Source organism: Mustela putorius, unplaced genomic scaffold (assembly GCF_011764305.1).
Source record: "Mustela putorius furo isolate JIRA1106 unplaced genomic scaffold, ASM1176430v1.1 tig00003901_pilon_pilon_pilon, whole genome shotgun sequence".
NCBI lineage: Eukaryota > Metazoa > Chordata > Mammalia > Carnivora > Mustelidae > Mustela > Mustela putorius.
The window spans coordinates 21,563,949-21,584,855 of record NW_025422049.1 but is presented as its reverse complement, the minus strand read 5'-3'; the positions used below and the strand labels follow the sequence as shown (position 1 = coordinate 21,584,855).

At 43.2% G+C, this 20,907-nt stretch overlaps 1 protein-coding gene across 1 annotated transcript; it reads right to left on the bottom strand.

Annotated features, from left to right (window-relative positions):
- Positions 1-13,149: 13,149 nt before the first annotated feature.
- LOC123388543 (histone H2B-like) lies at positions 13,150-20,326 on the bottom strand. Its single transcript, XM_045068290.1, has 3 exons — positions 19,937-20,326; positions 14,116-14,142; positions 13,150-13,613 (listed from the first exon to the last, which is right to left on the bottom strand). The coding sequence occupies exons 1-3, from the start codon at positions 20,324-20,326 to the stop codon at positions 13,404-13,406; spliced, it is 627 nt and encodes a 208-aa protein (XP_044924225.1). The 3' UTR covers positions 13,150-13,403.
- Positions 20,327-20,907: the final 581 nt, after the last annotated feature.

The window sequence follows — 20,907 nt, the reverse complement described above, 5'->3', positions numbered from 1 at the left end:
TTCGAAGTTTTCCTTCCATTTCTATTTTTTGGAACAGTTTCAGGAGAACATGTTTTAATTCTTCTTTAAAATGTTTGGTAGAATTCCTCTGGGAAGCTGTCTGGCCCTGGGCTCTTGTTTTTTGGGAGATTTTTGATGACCACTTCAATCTCCTTACCGGTTATGAGTCTAGTCAGGTTTTATATTTCTTCCTGGTTCAGTTTTGGTAGTTTATATGTCTCTAGGAATGCATCCAGTTCTTACAGATTGTCAAATTTGTTGGTGTATAGTTGCTCCTAATATGTTCTTATAATTGTATTTCTTTGTTGTTGGTTGTGAACTATCCTCTTTTGTTCATGATTTTATTAATTTGGGTCCTTTCTCTTTTCTTTTTGATAAGTCTGGGCAGAGGCTTATCGGTCTTACTAATTCTTTCAAGAACCAACTTCGACTTCTGTTAATTTGTTCTACTATTCTTTTGGTTTCTATTTCATTGATTTCTGCTCTGATCTTTATTATTGGTCTTTTGCTGGGTTTAGGTTTTCTTTGCCGTTCTTTCTCCAGCTCCTTTAGATGTAGGGTTAGGTTGTGAACCTAAGACCTTTCTTGTTTCTTGAGAAAAGCTTGTATTGCTATATACTTGCCTCTCAGGACTGCCATTGCTGTGTCCCAAAGATTTTGAACAGTTGTGTTTTCATTTTCATTTGTTTCCATGAATTTTTTAAATTCCTCTTTAATTCCCTGGTTGACCCATTCATTCTTTAGTAGGATGCTCTTTAGTCTCCATGTATTTGAGTTCTTTCCAACTTTCCTCTTGTGATTGAGTTCTAGATTCAGAGCACAGTGGTCTGAAAATATGCAGGGAATGATCTCAATCTTTTGGTACTGGTTGAGACCTGATTTATTACCCAGGATGTGATCTATTCTGGAGAATGTTCCATGTGCACTAGAAAAGAATGTTGCTTTGGGAGAGAATGTTCTGAATATATCTGTGATGTCCATCTGGTCCAGTGTGTCATTTAAAGCCTTTATTTCCTTGTTTATCTTTTGCTTAGATGATCTGTCCATTTCATTGAAAGGAGTATTATAGTCCCCTACTATTATTGCATCATTGTCAATTTTTTTTATTTTGTTATTAATTGGTTTATATAATTGGTTTCTCCCACATTAGGGGCATAGATATTTAAAATTATTAGATCTTCTTATTGGAAAGACCCTTTAAGTATGATATAGTGTCCTTCCTCATCTCTTATTATAGTCTTTGGATTAAAATCTAATTTGTCTGATATAAGTATTGCCACCCCACTTTTTTTGATGTCCATTAGCATGTTAAATGGTTTTCCACCCCCTCATTTTAAATCCGGAGGTGTCTTTGGGTCTAAAATGAGTCTCTTACAGACAGCATATTGATAGTTTTTTTTTTTTTAAATCCAGTCTGATACTGTGTGTCTTTTGATTGGGGTATTTAGCCAATTTACATTCAGGGTAACTATTGAAAGATATGAATTTATTGCCATTGTATTGTCTGTAAGGTGACTGTTAATGTATATTGTCTCTGTTCCTTTCTGGTCTGTTACTTTTATGCTCTCTCTTTGCTTGGAGGACTCCTTTCAATATTTCCTCAGGGATGGTTTGGTGTTTGTAAATTCTGTTAGTTTTTGTTTGTCCTGGAAGCTTTTTATCTCTCCTTCTACTTTCAGTGACAACCTAGCTAGATATAGTATTCTTGGCTGCATATTTTTCTCATTGAGTGCTCTGAATATATCATGCCAGTCCTATCTGGCCTGCCAGGTCTCTATGGATACGTCTGCTTCCAATCTAATATTTCTACCATTGAATGAAACAGACCTCTTGTTCCAAGCTGCTTTCAAGATTTTCTCTTTGTCTCTAGGACTTGTAAGTTTTACTATTAGATGACAGTGTTGACCTATTTTTATTGATTTTGAGGGGGGTTCTCTGTGCCTCCTGGATTTTGATGTTTGTTCCCTTTGCCATATTAGGGAAATTCTCTACTATAATTTGCTCCAATATACCTTCTGACCCCCCATCTTTCTTCTTCTGGGATCCCAATTATTCTAATATTGTTCATCTTATGGTGTCACTTATCTCTCGAATTCTCCCTGCATGAACCAGTAATTGTTTGTTTCTCTCTTGGTCAGCTTCTTTATTCTCCATCATTTGGTCTTCTGTATCACTAATTCTCTCTTCTGCCTCATTTATCCTAGGAGTAAGAGCCTCCATTTGTTATTATTAGTAGCTTTTTTGATTTATTTTTTGATTTATTATTAATAGCTTTTTTTATTTCAACTTGGTTAGATTTTAGTTCCTTTATTTCTCTAGAAAGGGTTCTCTAGTATCTTTCATGCTTTTTTTGAGCCCAGCTAGCACCTTGATAATTGTAATTCTGAACTCTAGTTCTGACACATTACTAATGTCTGTATTGATTAGGTCCCTAGCTGTTGGTACTGCCTCTTGTTCTTTTTTTTTTTTTTTTGTGGGGAGTTTTTTTTTTTTTTTTTTGCCTTGTCTTTTTATCCAGGTAAGAATAGATGAATGAGAGAACAAAATACTAAAAGAGTGGCAAAGACCCAAGAAAAATATATGCTAACCAAATGAGAAGAGACCCAAAACTTGGGAGAGAAGGAGGAAAAATAAAAATTTAAATATAAATATTTACATAAAAAATAAATAAATATATTGGACTGGTGAATAGAACAGAGCCACACACTTGGTTTTGGCTGTATTCTAGTCTCTTAGAAAAAACCACCTCCCAAAATTTTAAAGAAAGAAAAACTTATATATATACAAAAATAATGGTAAACACAATGAAGGTATGGAATATGAATGTAAAGATGAAAATTAAAAAAAGATTCTAAAAAAGGAATTGAGAAGATAAGAAGTTGGCTGAGAAAAGAAAAAAAAGAGGAAAGAATGTTCAGGATGGAGACCAGAACAAAGCCATGAGCTAGATTTAGGATATATTTTCATCTATTGAAAGAAATTCTGTCCTCAAATTTTAAAGATTAAAAAAACTATATGTATAAAAATAATAAGGTGCAATTCAATGAAGGGATAAAATATGACTATAACAATGAAAATTTGAAAAGGTTTTTTAAAAAGGTATTGATAAGATAAAATAGTTAAAAATGTTAAAATAGGAAATGAAATTTTTAGAAAAACAGAATAAGAAAAAAATAAAATTAAAAAATTTAACTTTGAATGACTAAAGGATCATGGGAAAAAAGCCATGAATTCTGTGTTGCATTCCCCTAGTTCTGGAGTTCTGAAGTTCTCATTGATTGGTGAACATGGCCTTGACTGGATGGTCTTCCTGATCTTCTTTGGGAGGGTCCTCTTGTGATTCTCAAATGTCTTTGCCTGTGGAGGAATTGCATCACCCTTGAAGGAGACAGGCTGAGTAATCTGCTTGGGTTCACTCTTGGTTGCTTTTGTTCCCTGAACACTTTCCCTACAGCTTTGGATGACAGGATAGCTTTGCAGGACAATGAAAATGGTGTGCTCCCAATCTCTGGCCCCGTAGGAGCGAAGAGCTCAGGGCCCCACTCCTCAATGCACCCTCAGAGAAAAGCAGTCAATCCCTCTTCTCTTCCTGGTTTCTGGCCACAGTCTGAGCTCACACAGCCTGTGACCTAGCATTTATATTTCTGATGCACAGCCCCATTTGGAATCTCCAAATTCAGCAGATTTCTGCAGCATGCTCCCATGCCACTCCTCCCTGAGGAGGAAGGAGGGGTCTCTCCATATCTGCCACTTGTGGGGTCCCTGCTCAAAGAGAAGTGACCCAGCTGTGACTTGGATCATCATTTAAGGTAATCTCAAGTAGAGAGCCCACTCCTTGGCTCCATCTCTGTAGTCAGCTTCCCTGCTCTGATACCTGAGAGCTCTGCCACACTCAAAATCCCATTGTCTTTTTGTGACCTGCGGGTCCTGAGACCACACTGTTCCCGTGAGGGCTCCACCCCTGCTTAGCCTCTGGAGCAATGTCCCCAGTGGAGCAGACTTCTAAAAGTTCCAATTTTAAGCTCTGCTGCTCTCTCACTTGCTGGGAGCAGGCCCCATCCTCCCATGGTCTATCTTCCCATTGCTTTGGATTCACTTCTCTGCAGGCCCTACCTTCCAAAAAGTGGTTGATTTTCTGTTCCTAGAATTGCTGCTCTTCTCTTTTAACTTCTGTTAAGTTTGTAGGTGTTCAGAATGGTTTGATAACTGTCTAGCTGAAGTCCTAGGACCTGATGATATTTCAGTTTTTTACTCCTCTGGCAACTTGTTTCCTCCTGCCCTGACTATCTTTCTTCTGATGAGGTCAAGAAAATGTTGGATTGCTGTAGTTTACCTAGCTTTTGCCTTACTGTTTGGCACAGAGTGACACCTTTCACAGGTTTCTACATTCAAATCAAAGGTTATTTAGAATTTATTTTAAAAGTTCACATGGAACACATAGCAAACATGACAAAATAGTGGATTTTAGAGCAACTCGTAACAAATTTCAAAGGATTGAATCCCCCCAACACCTGCCCCACCCTGCCAGAGTGTTCTCTCTTCACAGATATATAGGAAGCTAGAAATCAATTGAATGGAAAGTACTTGTATAATCACCAACTACTTTGAAACTCAGCATGTACTTATAGGAAAAGGAGAGAAAAGAAAAGAAAAAAAGGAAAGAAAAGAAAGAAGGAAAGAAAGAAAGAGAGAGAGAGAAATAAAGAGCCCATGTGCCAAGAAGAAAACACGAGTATTAAAGTGGGGTTACCATTATCCCAAGTCCTCCTACCCATCAAATCACTTGAGGTAGAGGAAGGAGTCTTCTCTTAATTGCCAAACAGCCTCCTCTTATTTTGATCCAAAATGATAGGGACTGTCCCACAGTGACGATGGCATGTTCACACTTCAACTACCCTGGTTCAAAGCAAGAGCTTCAACAGAAACTCACAGGCAGACAGACAATCTCACCAATTCCTCCCTCAATCTCCAGGTTGTGCCACGTGTCACAGGAAGGCTTTATTTCTTCAGCCCTGGTCACTCCACCACCCTTTGGGCCAATGGCCATGGATCCTGTGTCGCCAGTTGCTGCTGCTGGGGGAGGCTGGGGAGCATAGCCACTCTCATTGGAGGACCCCATCATCCATGAATAATTGCATTTCAAAAAGAATTTTGTGTGAAAAGGGAAAGATGATAGGCTACTGAGGCACAGAATCAGATAAATTTGAATGAAGTAGAGTGGGCCTATCAGAAAGTCAGGAGCTTGAGTAGGGCATGAGTCTAGATAGTTTGAGTTTTCTACACAGTGTGTGGGTCCTCTTTTACGTATTTATTTGAATTCAGATGATGGGATATGTTGAAAAAGTGTGAATGGGGTGTGACTGCTATAGCTGTTATTGCAATTTAATTGTTGCTAAACCACATGCTTTGAAAAAATCTCTGGATGATACTACTGTACACAGATGGGAGAATGAGAATACGCGAGGTAAGTAAAACTATTATGGAAGTAGTTTTGACCACAAAGATCCCTGAAGAGACTGACCTAGGCGAATACCTAATAGAAATGACCACTTAGGAAAGGGATAAAATGCAGGATGGTTAAGAAAAATCATAACAAACTGCACTAAAGACATATATGAAGTTGAGCTTATAATGTGTTTTTAACATTTCTTTCACACTAGGAATTTTTAAAAATTGGCTGAATGGCACAGATCCAAACACCAAAGTGGATTGCAGTTTGGAGAGCTACAGGTCTTTTACTGCCAAGTGAGGTGGCTTGGAAAAGAGCACTTGGCTTGCAGTGTGGTCAGGCACTCCTGGGGCAGCTTATTGGCGTCTGGTGTACCTGGTAACAGTATCGGTGCCTCAGACATGGAAGGTTTGCCAACCTCCCTGGGTGGTAGCAGCAGGTGCTTGGCTATCTGGATCTCTCTGGAGGTGATGGTGGAATGCTTCCTGTAATGGGATCAGGTGTTCCTCTTGGACACAAGGCTTGTCCAAGAGATTCATGATCCTGTCTTTAGTTCTATCTTGTTAACTTTTTTCTTCCAGTTGCCATAATCACTATAATTATATTTTGCCATCAATGTATCATTTACCCCTATTTGCCAATTCATTCTATTATCATTCCTTCTTACATTCCACATCATTTTCTATCTTCCTAAATTACATTTGTTATTACATTTCCTTTCATATGGTGTCAGTTGGTATAAATACTCTGAGTAGCCATTTTTCTTAAATGGCTTTCCTTCTGAGTTAAAGTCTTAAGGTACCCAGAAGTGAGATGGGGTAAGGTCCATATGGAGGGCATTAGATAGGTATTTAATCTTCTGAAATCCTGAAAGCTGTCAATTAGGTACTACTTCTTCTTGCATGAAATTCCTACAGAGGCAACGGTGAACAACATTCACTCACGGGAGATATAGCTAGACAGGGTCCATATCACTTTGGGTGGCTTTGATGCTTACTGGCGTATATTGTCACACACACCTGGGAGTTTTGGTTAAGGAAAAATCATGTGTATAGTTACTGTGCTGATTAAAATAATTGGATGGGCATATTGAATATTCTTTCCCTTTTAGGAACTCAGTGTTCTTTCCCACGTGGGGTAATCTCAGACTCTGGAGAAAAACGGGGCTGACATTCCTTGACAGTATCACTGATTATTTGGTGGTTCATGAACAAAACCAGTCTGGGGGACCTCTCCATTCCACTATGGGGGCTCTAGACATAGTGTCAAGCAAACAAACAAGGAGAGCAACCTACCGAGCGGGAGAAAATATTAGCAAATCATGTATCTGATAAAGGGTCACAATCCAAAATATATAATGAATTGCAAAAACTCAGAAGTGGGAAAAAAGAGAAATCAAACAACTTGATTAAAAACTGTGCTAAAGATCTGAATAGACATTTTTCGACAGACGACCTACAGATGCCCAACAGTTACATGGAAAGGTCTTCTGTATCACTAAGCAGGTGTGGAGAGCCATCCAGCAGATGCAAGGAGTCACGTAGACGGGAGTGCCTGAAGATTGAGGAACTGAGAATGATTGGTTTAGGAGGATGTGGGTGCGCTCGTGGCTGACGCACACAGCACCAGGAGCCAAGAGATAAACGCATGATCACCGCTAGAGAACAATAGAGTCCTGTATGGTTACATAAGGGTCCACAAGGACACTGCGTGCATGGCGTTATGATTGGCCAAATAGGGGGGCGAGAACGGGTGAACTTCGTGCATAAATACTGCTGTAAGTGCTTGGTGCGGGGCGGCCGCCATTACTAATAAAAGAAGCTTGCCACTCACCTCGTCTGCGGGTCGTTCTTGCAGGCCGAGAGCGACAGCAGGGAAAGACAAATCACTACCACTAGGAGGGTGGCACCTGGGTGGCTCAGTGGGTTAAGCCTCTGCGTTCGGCTCAGGTCATGATCTCAGAGTCCTGGGACTGAGCCCCACATCAGGCTCTCTGCTCAGCAGGGAGCCTGCTTCCCCCTCTCTCTCTGCCTGCCTCACTGCCTACTTGTGATCTCTCTCTCTGTCAAATAGAGAAATACAATCTTTAAAAAAAATGCACAAGGAGGTAAGACTTTATACCTGGCTATAATGAGTAGCTACAATAAAAAAGACAAGGAAAAATAAATGCTTGTGAGGATGGAGAGAAAAAGGAAGTCTCATGCACTGTTGCTAATGTAACGTATGGAACATAAATTGGTACAACCACTTTGGAAAACATCATGGAGGTTCCTCAAAAATTCTTCATTCTGTTGGCAGGGTATAGACTGGTTTTACATGCTTTGAAGCCAGACTGACCTGGGTGCAAATCCCGGCTTTATTATTTACCAGTTGTGTGCCATCAGGGAAGTTCCCTGAGCCTGTGTTTCCTCATCTGTAAAAAGAGAATGATAGCAGTACCCACCTCATAGGGTTGTTGTGAGCATTAAATGAGATGATGGAAGTAAAATGCTTAGCACAAGAGACATAACGAGCACTCAGTAAATTTGGGGCTGCATCATTTCTTCCCACATGGCCCAGAATGTCAGTCCATTCGCCCAGCCCTGGTCTTCCTCTCCACAGTCTGCTTAATTTTCTTCAACCACGTACCTGTGAAGTGGTTATAACAAAGTCTCTATTGACTGCTAAGCACCCTCACACTCTCCTTTCTTCAGTGAGGTTTTAGCCTTGGCAGAAAAGCTGTACGTGGCTTGCTTTTACACTCCTCGCCACGCATGTTTTACTGACAACTGTGCTGGGTTGAGATCTCTCACATGTCTTTCAAGCACCGTCCAAGGCTATCCTGCCAACTCCGGCAGGCCTATAAGCCGTTGCAACCTCACGCTCTTCAGCACATGTTTTACTGGAGAGCCCACTCTGCTACTCTTCTCCTTTCTAAGGCAGCAGTGTGTTGCAGCAAAACTAAAACATTCTGAAAGAGTTAATCAGTGTTTTCGTCAGCACTGCTGCGTATGACGAATGATTCCCTGGCACTGCCCCTCCACCTCCACCCACCAAACATCAGTGGAACCCAAGTGCTGCTCTGACCACTGGGTTGTGAGCAGTCCGGGAACTCCACTCAATGTGCGTCTCTCTGAGTCCGGGAAGGAAACCAACATCCCCTGTGGTTTTGTAGGAAAGAGGGTTTGAACAGAACTTTGGAGGTGAAGGGTGGGCCGTGGGTTAAAAGTGTTATATAATGTAATACCTCCCCAATTGTACCTCTGCCGGCACACGAGCTGGTTTTAAGTGGTACACATTTTTTTTTTTTTTACAGTTACACCGTTTAGTTAGTGTGAATTTAAAATATACAAATACCATGTCACCTGTGATGTTGCAGATTCATGGCTTAGGAAAATGTTTTTTAAAATCTTGAAAATAAGTTCCTTAAAACAGATATATGCAATAAACAATTGTGTAGGTGATATGCACATATAGCAAAAAAGCACAGAACTGTTAGAGGAAGGACTTTACAAGCCATCAAAGTCGGTATAAGTTTAAGAGTCAGACAAACCTCATTCAAACATGATCTACCACTTACTCTCTGTGCGACGTTAGGAAAGAAACCTAATCCATCTGAGCCTCGGGGAAATGGAAGAGAATAGCAGTACCAGCTTCACCAGATTGTTGTCAAGCTTAAGCAAGGAGCTTTACAGTGTAGTGGTGTGAGGGCCCAAACCCTAGAGCCAGGTGGTTTAGTTTCCAGTCCTAGCTCTACTGCTTACTAGCTCATTGTCATTGAGCAACTTATTTCACCTTTCTGTGCCTTAGTCTTCCCATCTGGAACATGGGACTGTTAGGAGGATTAAATGAGTTACTACATTTGAAGTGCTTAGAAATATTTCTAGTATATACTTAGCATTATGTGCTTCTTAGACTAAAAATACATGTATATAAAGCTCCTGACACCTGACACCCAGTAAGTCCTCGTGAAATGTTACCCATCAGTGGTGCTTTGTATTTCCAATGCCTGGAACAAACAACTCTACAGTCAGAGTTTGATTAAGAAGCAGCATTGAATTGCCCAGGACCCATTGAGAATTGAGAGCCGAGCACCTCTCTGCTGTGAAAATAAAAAAACACAGAACCCATGGAAGCTGGGCCTTCTTGAAGGACTGCCAGGCGTGGGGTTGGAGAGAGGGGTCACGCTAGCTTCCTTTATCCTGTTAAAATAGGTGTGGGTCAGTGCAATTAAGAGAAAAGGACATTAAGTTTCAGAGAAATTAAGCAAGCAGCCTGATGCCACGCAGCCTATAAAGGACAGAGCTCAGTAGAATGTTTTCTTGATGGAGAACTTACATCCTAAGTGGAGGAACAGAGAATTGGTCCATTGGGGTAATGAAGGGGTATGTTATGGAAATTCTTACGGTAGAGGTATGGTGATGATGATGGTAATATAACAGCCATAGCATTAACTGAGATTCAGCCACTATTACTGAGTACCTCTAGACTTTATCATATCTCTCCCAGTCCTAAAAACAAAACGAAACAAAACACACACACACACACACACACACACACACACAACTACTGTGATCCATAACACTCTCTTCCTACTCACAGACCAGTATCCCCTTGAAAGAGTACCCTATTTCTATCTCCATTCCTTATCTACCACTCACTCCTCAACCCACTGCACTCTGGCTTTCCTTTCCCAACCCATCACTGCCTCTTCCGGGACTCTAGAACCTCTGCTCTCATCCATCTTCACATATTTATTCAGCAAATACTGAGTCCCTACCGGTGCCATACATGGTTCTCACTCCTGATATACGGCAGCAAATGAGACAAGGTCTCTCTTCTCAGGAAGTTCTCATTCCTGGCGTGATTCAAAGATAATAAGTAAGGAAAAAAGGGAACAGGCTGTAAACAATATAATTCCATGGAGAATGAAATAAGTAAATATAATATGTATGTATATTACATTAATATGTAGATAACGATTATAATTTTTCTATTATAATAATATGTTTATTATATATGTATATTTATACATATATATATATTTATATACATGATGAGGGAGAGAGCAATATTTTAGACTAGGTGGTTAGGAACACCTCAATGCAAAAGTAACAAGCAAGGGAAAATAAAACCCCAAAATGACTGTATTAACCAGTTCTAATAAGAATTGAGCATGAAGGGCCACCTGGGTGGCTCAGTGGGTTAAAGCCTCTACCTTTGGCTCAGGTCATGATCCCAGGGTCCTGGGATCGAGCCCCACATCGGGCTCTCTGCTCAGCAGAAAGCCTGCTTCCGCCCCCGTTCCCCGGCTTGCCTCTCTGCCTACTTGTGTTCTCTGTCTGTCAAATAAATGAATAAATAAATAAATAAATCTTAAAAAAAAAGAATTGAACATGAAGATCGGCTAAACAGTTTGTAAAGTAATTTTTGTGTGAATTTTAAAATATGACAAGAATGTAACATGCGAAAAAAATCCAAAAACAAACAACTTTTGATATCAAGTGGAGCCTAATTCCAATACAGGACATTTGGGCATAAATGAAAATTCTAGAGCATGCATGTAATGAGAGGGAGAAGGGAAGGAACATCCTTGTAGGCTGACCTTGATTTAACATCAGTAGACTGCCAATAAAAAGGGGTACTTCAGTCGAGCATACTCTTATTCATAAACTCGAGGGATTTTGGAAAAACAAAAATTGGATCTGCTGACTGAGTGCTCTCCAAAGCACTTTAGTCCATGATGGAGAATATCACTAACAGCGGGGCACATGATGGTCATACCCTCAGAATAGATACTGTTATCAGGGTGGAACCTATTTGAGCACCTTCTAAACGTAGGTAGAGCAGAAAGCTCCAGGCAGCACACACATTGACATTTTTAATCTTAGGGCATCTTGGAGCCCTTCTTGTGAGAAGATGCAAAATCACTCAATCAGGGACTGTGACAACAACTCCTTTTTAAGAGAGAGGAATGAGTTGGAGAATGAAGTAGGGTGATTAGCGCAAGGCTTGTATTTCCACGAGGTTAAGAAATAGATGTGAATGCTGATGAAACTGGGAGTCATGAAAGAGCTCAGATGAACTTGCAGCTTTCAGATCACTTCTGATTGGGGAAGGTAGGCCTAAACGACATCAGCAAACAAACCACACGATACGTATCTTCAGGCTACAGACTTTTTTGAAGTGCCTCCAGTGAAGGGGTTCCCTTCCACAAATTTAAGGGAATTTTAATATTGAAAAACAAATCTATAATTTACTTAAATAAACCAAGAGAAAATAGTGTCCTCACTGGCTGCTGAAGCTACTTGGAAAGGGCATCTTTGATATCTAATAAGTTACCTGAAATGGCTTAGAAAGCCAAAACTGTTATCCTGAGCACATGGATCTCAAACAAAATCTTAATACCATCTTTGCTGATGAAATGCTACTATCATTCATATTAGAGCCAGAAAGTGACCAGAAAGCTTCTTATCAACATTACAGTCGAAAAGTGTTTGCGAATATGTGGAAATTAAATTATAAAAAGATTTAAATACTACAAGAAGAGCCTATATAGGTTTAGTTGATCTGATTGCACTGCAAAAGAGTAAATATAGAGAACAGCTTTGTCTTGGAAAACATTACACACTTAAAAATAAACAGGAACCTCCTCCCCCCAAAAAATAGATAAATAAAATGAACAGGAACCTTCACAGACTCTAAGCAAGTGCAAACTGAAGTCAAGCATGGCTTTTTTTTTTTTTTTCTTAAACTCACAGACACATTTGTAGTGTCTATTCCAGACATACAGTTGATACCAAGACTTTGATTGAGTGAATGAATGAACCATATTTTCAATCTCTAAGTAGTAAGAATGGTGGGGGTGGGGGGGACGAGACTAAGAAGATGACTAATTTAAATGAGAGGTGGTAAGAAGTAACCTAATACAGTTTCCTTAAGCACCAGGAAAATTATTTCAATTGTATGGCTTTTCTCCCCATTTTCTTACGGGCCTTGATGGAGAGTGCGGATCTCCTGCTTTCAAGCACTGATCTTGCACTTACAAGGTTTGTGACTCCGTGCCCTCTGGACCTGAGTTTCTTCTGTGATAAACTAGGTATAATAGCATTGTTGTAAACGCCGGATAAAACAGTACCTGTAAAAGTCCTCTGTAAACGAAAAACTAGTGTATAGGGCTAGGGTGATAGTATCACAGATATGACAGTATACTGCTTTCTCTGCTATTGAAATAAAAGACCTGATAAACAAAACAAAACAAAACAAACAAAAAATAAACAAAGGGGAACTGCCAAAGCTCTTATGTCAGTAATATCTGGCAATATTCACTGCACAAAACATTGAGACAGAAGTTTTCATAAATTTATTGCAGAATGCATTTAAAAACTGGAATAAGAACCCATGATATCATGTTAACAGCATAAATTTCAAATGCACATGAAAAATATTGTTCTCTATAAAGGGATCGAGGAGATTGACCTTGCCTCAGATATTTAAAAATCTCTTTAATAACCCACCTAAGAGAGGTCAGATGGATTCTTATATCAGCTTCTGCACTTTATCGGTTGCCATATCACCCATAAGGAACCTCTGGAAAATTCCCCACATGCTCATGAGAGAATGAGAAAGAAAAGGGTAACATCACTATAACAAAAATAACACCCCCCCCCCCACTGAGGCCGCCCTGCAGAAATAACTAACAGAAATGAGTGTTTGGGAAACCCAAGAAATGCCGCATGGTTAAGGAGAGCCCACAGCTGTCCAAGGAATAAAGTGCACTCCAATACAGATTAAAGTAGTACTGATCCTGTTTTGGTCAAAGTAAAAATGCTGTAAATATCCACAGAATGCCGCATCAAGAACAAAAACTATAGAGTTTGTCCCACTTTTTAAAGCTACAGGTCTGTCCCGCCAAGTAAGGTGGCTCTGAAAAGAGCCTTTGATTTGCGAGGTGGTCAGGCGGTCCGGAGGCAGCTCACTGGCAGAAGGTGTACCTGAGGATGGCTTTGGTGGCCTCGGACGCGGCGTGCTTGCCAATCTCCCTGGGCAGCAGCAGGTGCACGGCTGTCTGGATCTCCCTGGAGGTGATGGTGGAGCGCTGGGTGGAGCGGGCCAGGCGAAAGGCCTCGTCGGCGATGCGCTCGAAGATGTCCTTGACGAACGAATCCAAGACGCTCACGGCCTTCTTCGAGAGGCTCAGGCCCTCGTGAACCTGCTTCAGAACCCTGGGGAAGTAGGTGGCGAAACTGTTGTGGGAGCAGCAGTGGCGGCGGCGGCGGCGGCGGCGGCAACATTGGCCCCTCGGCGAATTCTGCTTCGGGCCCTTCGGGTCAGCTTCTGTGGGCTCCTCCCCTGTGCCCAGGCTTTCCTCCCGAGAGTTCTCACAGCCAGGCTCCGCCATGTGGGGCTCGCCTTTCCCACGCTCCAGAAGGAAGGACAGTGGTGGCTGCGGGGGAAGGAGGGGGGGGGGGGTGCGCTGGCCCGTTTATAGTCGCTGCGCTTCCTGACGTCACGGGCAACCTCCATACCTGATTGGACCAAATGCAAGGCAGGAAAGCGGGGCTCTATGCCAGGCCGTGTCGCCTCTGATTGCATACCCTTGAACGTGACATCACATCGGACAGTCAGAGAGGGAAATCCAGTGCCCTCTAAACTCCTTGGGACCTCGGTCAGAAAATCTTTCAAACATTCCACTTCGTTGTGCATTTTGTCTGCTGGTTTTCAACCTCAAGACAGTAACAGATCTTAGAAGACTCATGTTTTTATTGCAATACTTTATATTCCACGTCCTTACCTTATTTCCGATAAGCAGTAAGTGGCATTGGATCAGGATGTGCTAGAAACCAGGATGCTCTGGAGACCCAGAGTCAACGTGTCCACCTGTACTCTGGAAAACGTTCCCTGGGTACTTGAAAACAATGTGTATTCTGCTGCTTTCGGATGGAATATTCTGAACATATCTGCTAAACCCATCTGGTCCAGTGGGTCATTCAAAGCCATTGGCTCCTTGTTGATTTTCTGTTTAGACCACCTGTCCATTGATGTAACTCAGGCCTTAAGGTCCCCTACTACTATTGTGCTATTATCGATTAGTTCCTTTGTGCTTGTTATTCACTGTTTTTATGTATTTGGGTGCTCCCACGTTGGGTGCATAAATATTTATAATTCTTATAGCTTCTTCTTGGAGTATCCTCTTTATTACTATATAGTGTCCTTCTTTGTCTCTTGTTAGAGTCCTTTTTTAAAAAATTGTGTCATGTTAGTCACCATACAGCACACCATTGGATTTTGATGTAGCGTTCCTGATTCATTATTGCAGTGTAACACCCAGTGCTCGTCACAACACGTGGCCTCCTTAATACCCATCACTGGGTACCCCCATCCCCATACCCTCCTCCCCTCCAAAACCCTCAGACTGTTTCCCGGAGTCCACAGTCTCTCATGGTTCGTGGCCCCCTCTGAATCCCCCCACCTTCAGTTTTCCCTTCCTTCCTCTAATGTCCTCCGTGCTATTCCTTATGTTCCACATATGACTGAAACCATTAAGGTCCAGTTTGTCCGATACAACTATCGCTACTCTGGCTTAAGTTTGACATCCACGCGCATGGTAGGTGTTGCTCCATCCTCTCACTTTCTTTTCAACCGTTGGTGTCTTTAGGCCTAAAACGAGTCTCTTGTAGGCAGCATATAGATGGGTCTTTTTTTTTTTTTTTTTGATCCATTCTGTCACCCTATGTCTTTTGATTGGAGCATTCAGTCCATTCCCATTCAAAGTAATTATCGATAGATATGTATTTATCACCATTTTATTAACTGTTCCATGGTTGCTTCTGAAGATTTTCTTCGATCTTTTTCTTGTCTTTCTCTCTTTCATGTTTTGCTGATTTTCTTTAATGACATATTTGGGTCCCATTCTCTTTATTCTTTGCCTATTTATTAGTGGTTTTTGATTTGTGGGTGCCATTAAGTCTGTGTATAACCTCTTCTGCACAAAGCAGTCTATATTAAGTTGATGGTCACTTAAGATTGAACCCATTCTTGGCTCCTCTCCTCCTCATGTTTTTGGTACATGTTGTTACATTTTAGTGTTTATTTATTTTTATTTTCATTTTTCGTAGTGAGGGAGAGAGTGGGGAGGGGAAGAGGGAGGAGGGGCGAGAGAGTCTGAAATGGGTTCCACGCTGGCTGTGGAGCCCAATGTGGGGCTGCATCCCACAACGCCAAATCATGACCTGAGCTGAAATCAAGAGTCAGACACTCTACCGACTGAGCCACCCAGGCGCCCCCACGTTGTTACATTTTAAATCCTTGTATTCTGTGAATTCTTTGACTGGCTTTTTACCAGAATAGTCAATTTTTAGTGCTTTTGTGGGTATTTTTTCCCTACCTTGATACTGTCACTTTGGGTCTCTCGACTTTCCACACAGAGTCCCCTTTACTACTTCCTGCAGGGCCGGTTTAGTGGTCACAAACTCCTTTAGTTTTCGTTGGTCTGGGAAACTCTCTATCTCTCCTTCAATTCTGAATGGCAGCCTTGCTGGAGAGAGTCTTCCTGGCAGCAGATTCTTGCCTTTCAGCTCTCTGCATGTATCATGCCACTGCCCTCCGGCTTGCAAAGTTTCTCTTGGAAAGTCTCCCGCTAGCCTTACGGGCTTTGGCATTCTCTTGTAAATCACTGTCTTCTTTTGTCTTTCTGCTTTTCAAATTTTCCTTTTCGCCCTATTTCGCTGATTTAATTCGAGTATGTCTTGGCGTGGTCTGTTGATTTTTGTGGCAGTTCTCTGTGCCACCTGGATCTGGATGTTTGTTTCCGTCCCCAGTTTAGGGAAGTTTTCAGCTATTATTTCTCCAAATAAGCTTTCTGCCTCCTTTTCTCTCTTCTTCTTCTTCTTCTGGGACTCCTAAAATGTGAATGTTATTACATCTGATGGACTCACTGGGTTCCCTAAGTCTATTCTCGTTTTGGGTAATTCTTTTTTTTTATCTCCGTTGTTCGGCTTGATTCCTTTCCATTACTCTGTCTTCTAGGTCACCAATTCATTCCTCTGCTTCTTCCATCCTGCTGTTCATTCCGTGAAATGTGTTTCTCATTTTGTTTACGGCGTCCTTTATCTCCGTTATGTTACCCCTTATCTCTGTGTTAAGGGTCTCACTCGTGTCTTCCACTCTTTTCTGAAGTTCAGTGAGTATCGTCACCGATCATTGCTTTAAATTCTCTAGCAGAGATGTTACTTGCATCTCTTTTGCTTAGATCTCTGGCCGTGGCCTGGTCCCGTTCTTTGGTGTGGGATAAAGTTCTCTGTCTCCTCATTGTGTCTGCTTCTCTGTGTCTGTTCCTGCATGTTACAGAAGCCAGCTACGTCTTCTGCTCTTGAAAGTCGTGACTTTGTGAAGAGGTGGTCCCAGAGTGCCCTGCAGTGCTGTGTCCCCTGTTGATCAGGACTTGTCACTTCAGGAGAGTATCCTATGTGTGTCGCTTGTGCCCTGCTCTTGTGTCTGAGTCGGTTTCCTTTCAAGGCAGTCATCTGCACTGACTCTCTGCCTGTTGTGGGCTGTGCTTGTTCTCTGTGGTGTTACCAGGACCCAGGGAGGCCAGCTCTGGGGACGGGGTGGGAGGGGCGTGCCCACCAGGGAACTTGGGAGCAAAATTTGCGTGGGGCCACTGGTCCTCTGCCGGATTCCCCCAAGTGCTGTGGTGGCTGGGCCTGTGTGTGGGGTTGGCCAGGGGCATGAAGCTGGATGTGGCTAGAGGCAGTGGCTGGGTACAGCTGGGCCCCACACACAACAGTGGCTGTGGGTGCACGGCTGGGAGAGGCACCTCTGCTGGACACGGTTCAGTGGCTGGGCAGGGAGGCAGCTGCACACCCAGTGGCTGGGTGGGGCATGCACAGCTATAACAAATTCTGCCTTGAAACCCCCACCCCCAGGGCTGAGGCCAACAGGCTTGGAGTGGACAAGTCCTCAGGAGAACTGGGGGGCATGGCACACTGCTAGCGGGTTAGGTAGCAAGTGTCTGTGCAGTGCACAGACGGCCTTATGTTTATGCTGCGGAGCATGGGAGGAAAATGGCACCTGCAGCTCCTTCCTGCTCAGAGAAGTCCCCCACCACGCTCCAAAATCAGTATGAACAATTCTGTCTCCCGTTTGCCCCGGGCATCGTGTAAACTGCCATTTTTATGTTGCTTCTCCACACGGCTGCTCTCTCTTTAAGGGTGGCGACCCAGCTGTCACTCTCCCTCCTGGCTTGCTCAGCTTGCTGAGACAGCTGACTTTCAGAGCTCCAGGCTCCGACTCCTACTGGTATTCAGACCCTCTAGTTCCCACAGCCGAACGGTATGGGTATTAGTCTCCTCCGTGTGAGTTCCCTGGTGCGAGCGCCCATTTCTCTGCCCTCCCTACATGTTCCTGCAGGCAGCCTCTCTCCACATTTCTGACCTTCCTAAGCTTTCAGATGCAGCTTCCTCCCTATATTTAGCTGTGGGGTTCGTTCTTCCAGTCGTTGGGTTGCTCTCTGGTTTATTGACTTGTTGTGGATGATAACGAATTGTAAACGTGGGACAGGGTGAGCTCAGTCTCCTCCTACTCTGCCATCTTCCCAAGCTCCTCTGGATTCCCATTCTTAAAACGACTTTTTAAGTAAAACGATATGTATGAGACCAATGTGCATGAATAACTTTGAAAAACCTCTGTAAGTCATGTGGACAGAAAGGGCATTTTGAACCGGCAGCAATTAGCATGACGGAAATTAAGAGACTGTGAAACAGAATGTAATTTTTCTAAATGGTCCACAGGCCTTTCTCTGAAAAAGCATATGGCTCTGAAAAGAGCCTGTGGCTTCAAATATTTAGTTGCCCATGTAAATGGCAATTTCTAGGGACCACCCACAGGGATTTACTGGCCCTTCATTTTATGGTAGCTTTCCTTGAGTATTTATGCAGCAGGCCCTCCATCCCTTTTCATATCCCTTTGGATTTATCTCTCTTCTGATGGACTCAAGAAAAGGTCGGAGTGCTGTCCATTAGCTAGCGTTTGTCTCACCCTTTGGCTCAGAGTGACACCTTTCACAGGCTTCTACATTCAAGTCACAGGTTATTTCAAATTTATTTTAAATGTCCACATGGGATACATAGCAAACATGATGAAATAGTGGGTTTTAGTGCAACTCATAACAAACTTCAAAGCACCGAACCCCCCCCCCAACACCTCCACCCCCCCAGTGTGTTCTCTCTTCACAGATATATAGGAAGCTAGAACTCAGTTAAAGGCAAAGCACTGGGATAGTCACCAACTACCTTGAAATTCAGCATGTACCTGTAGGAAAAGGAAACAAGAAAGGAAGGAAGAAAGAAGAAGGCAGGCAGGCAGGAAGGAAGAAAAGGAAAGGAAAAAGAAAAAGAAAAAAGCAAACCCAAGCCTAGCCCACGTACCAAGAAGAAAAAACACAATGGGTATTAAAGGGCATTACCATTATCTTAAGTCCCCCTACCCATCCAATCACCTGACGTAGAGGAAGGAGTCCTCTTAGTGCTCTTAATCGCCAAACAGCCTCCTCTTATTTTGATGCAAAGCAATAGGGACATGTCCCACTGTGACATGGGCATGTTTGCCCTTCAACCACCCCAGTTCAAAGCAAGAGCTTCAGCTGGAGTCCACAGGCAGACAGACACCACCACCACCTTCCCCCTCAATCTCTAGGCGGTGCCCCGTGTCACAGGAAGGCTGTTATTGGTTCAGCTATGGTCACCCCACCACCCTTTGGGCCAATGGTCGTGGATCCTGTGCCACCAGATGCTTCTTGGCTGCTTCTAGCGGAGGCTGGTAGCACAGCAGCTCTCATTGGAGAACCCCGTCATCCATGCTTAATTGCAGTTCAGGAAGACTTTTGTGTCAAAAGGGAAAGATGACAGAAGCAGGTTAAATTTAAAAGAAGTAAAGTAGGCCTATCAGAAGGTCGGGAGCTTGAGTAGGGCATGAGTCTAGATTCAGTTTTCTGCACAGTGTTTGGGTCCTCTTTTATGTAATTAACTGAATTAGGTTGAGGGGCTACGTTGAGCGAGTGTGAATGGGGTAAGTGTGAGTTCTGTATCTGCTACAGCCCTTCACTTGTTGCTATATCAAAAAATCTCGAGAGGACACTACTCTAGGCAAGGAGGAGAAGGAGAAGACCAAAGACAAGTAAAATTACTGTGGACCCAGCTGTGACAGTAAAGAGTCCTGAAGGGGCTGACCTGAAGGAACGGGCAGTTCAGGAAAGTGATGAAATGTGATAGGGCCAAGGAAAATCATAACAGACGGCACCACACACATATATTAAAGTGGACTTGCTCACGGTTAAAAGGGCTTTAAGAATTGGCAGAATGGCCCAGGCCGAAACGCCAGACTAGGTGGCACTCTGGAGAGTTACAGGTCTTTCTGGGCCAAGTGAGGTGGCTCTGAAAAGAGCCTTTGGTTTGCGAGGTGGTCAGGCGGTCCAGGGGCAGCTCATTCGCGTCTGTTGAACCTGATGACAGCCTTGGTGGCCTCGGACACGGCGTGCTTGCCAATCTCCCCGGGCAGCAGCAGGTGCACGGCTGTCTGGATCTCCCCGGAGGTGATGGTGGAGCGCTTGGTGGAGCGGGCCATGCGAGATGCCTTGTCGACGATGCGCTCGAACATGTCCTTGACGAATGAATCCATGACGCTCATGGCCTGCTGCGAGAGGCTCAGGCCCTCGTGAACTTGCTTTAGAACCCTGGGGAAGTAGGTGGCAAAGCTGTCGGGGCAGCGGCCACCGTGGTGGCCGCTGTGGTGCCCGCAGCACCTTGGCTGGTCCTGTTTTGGACTCTTTGGGTCCACTGCCATAGGCTCCTGGGTGCCCAGGTTCTCCTCAGAAGAGGTCTCACAGCCAGGTTCAGACATTTGGGGCTCGCCTTCCCGACAGCTCAGAAGGAAGGTCACTGTTAGTGGTTTGCGGGGCGCTGGCTCACTTATAGTCACCGCGTTTCCTGATATCACCCGCAAGCCCTATCTGATTGGACTAAATGCAATCCCAGGAAGCTGGTCACTGAGCCAGGTCTCATATTTGATTGCAGGCCCTCGAGCTTGACATCTCTTCCGTCCGTGTGGGAATCAGACAGTCCATGTGATGATGTAGTTTACCTCCAGAAGTGGGGTCACAATCTCAGGGTTATGAAATCCAGCACTATTTTCAGCTCTGCACTAAATAAACTGTACCTTTACTTGGAATATTTGAACTTTTTTTCTGGCGGCCATCACCAGAAATTTAGAGGCTGCCTGATTACCACATGGGCTGAGGCAATGTCAGTACGTCAAGCATCAGAAGTAAAGGTGTAGTTTACCTCAGATTTCCAATGTGAAACTTTTTTTTTTTATAAACAGAGCGAGATAAAGTAGGAAAGAAGGGGGAGTGGCAAAGAGGAGGGAGAGATTCCCAATCAGGCCCCAATCTCAGCACAGAGCCCAATATTGAGGGGATGTCA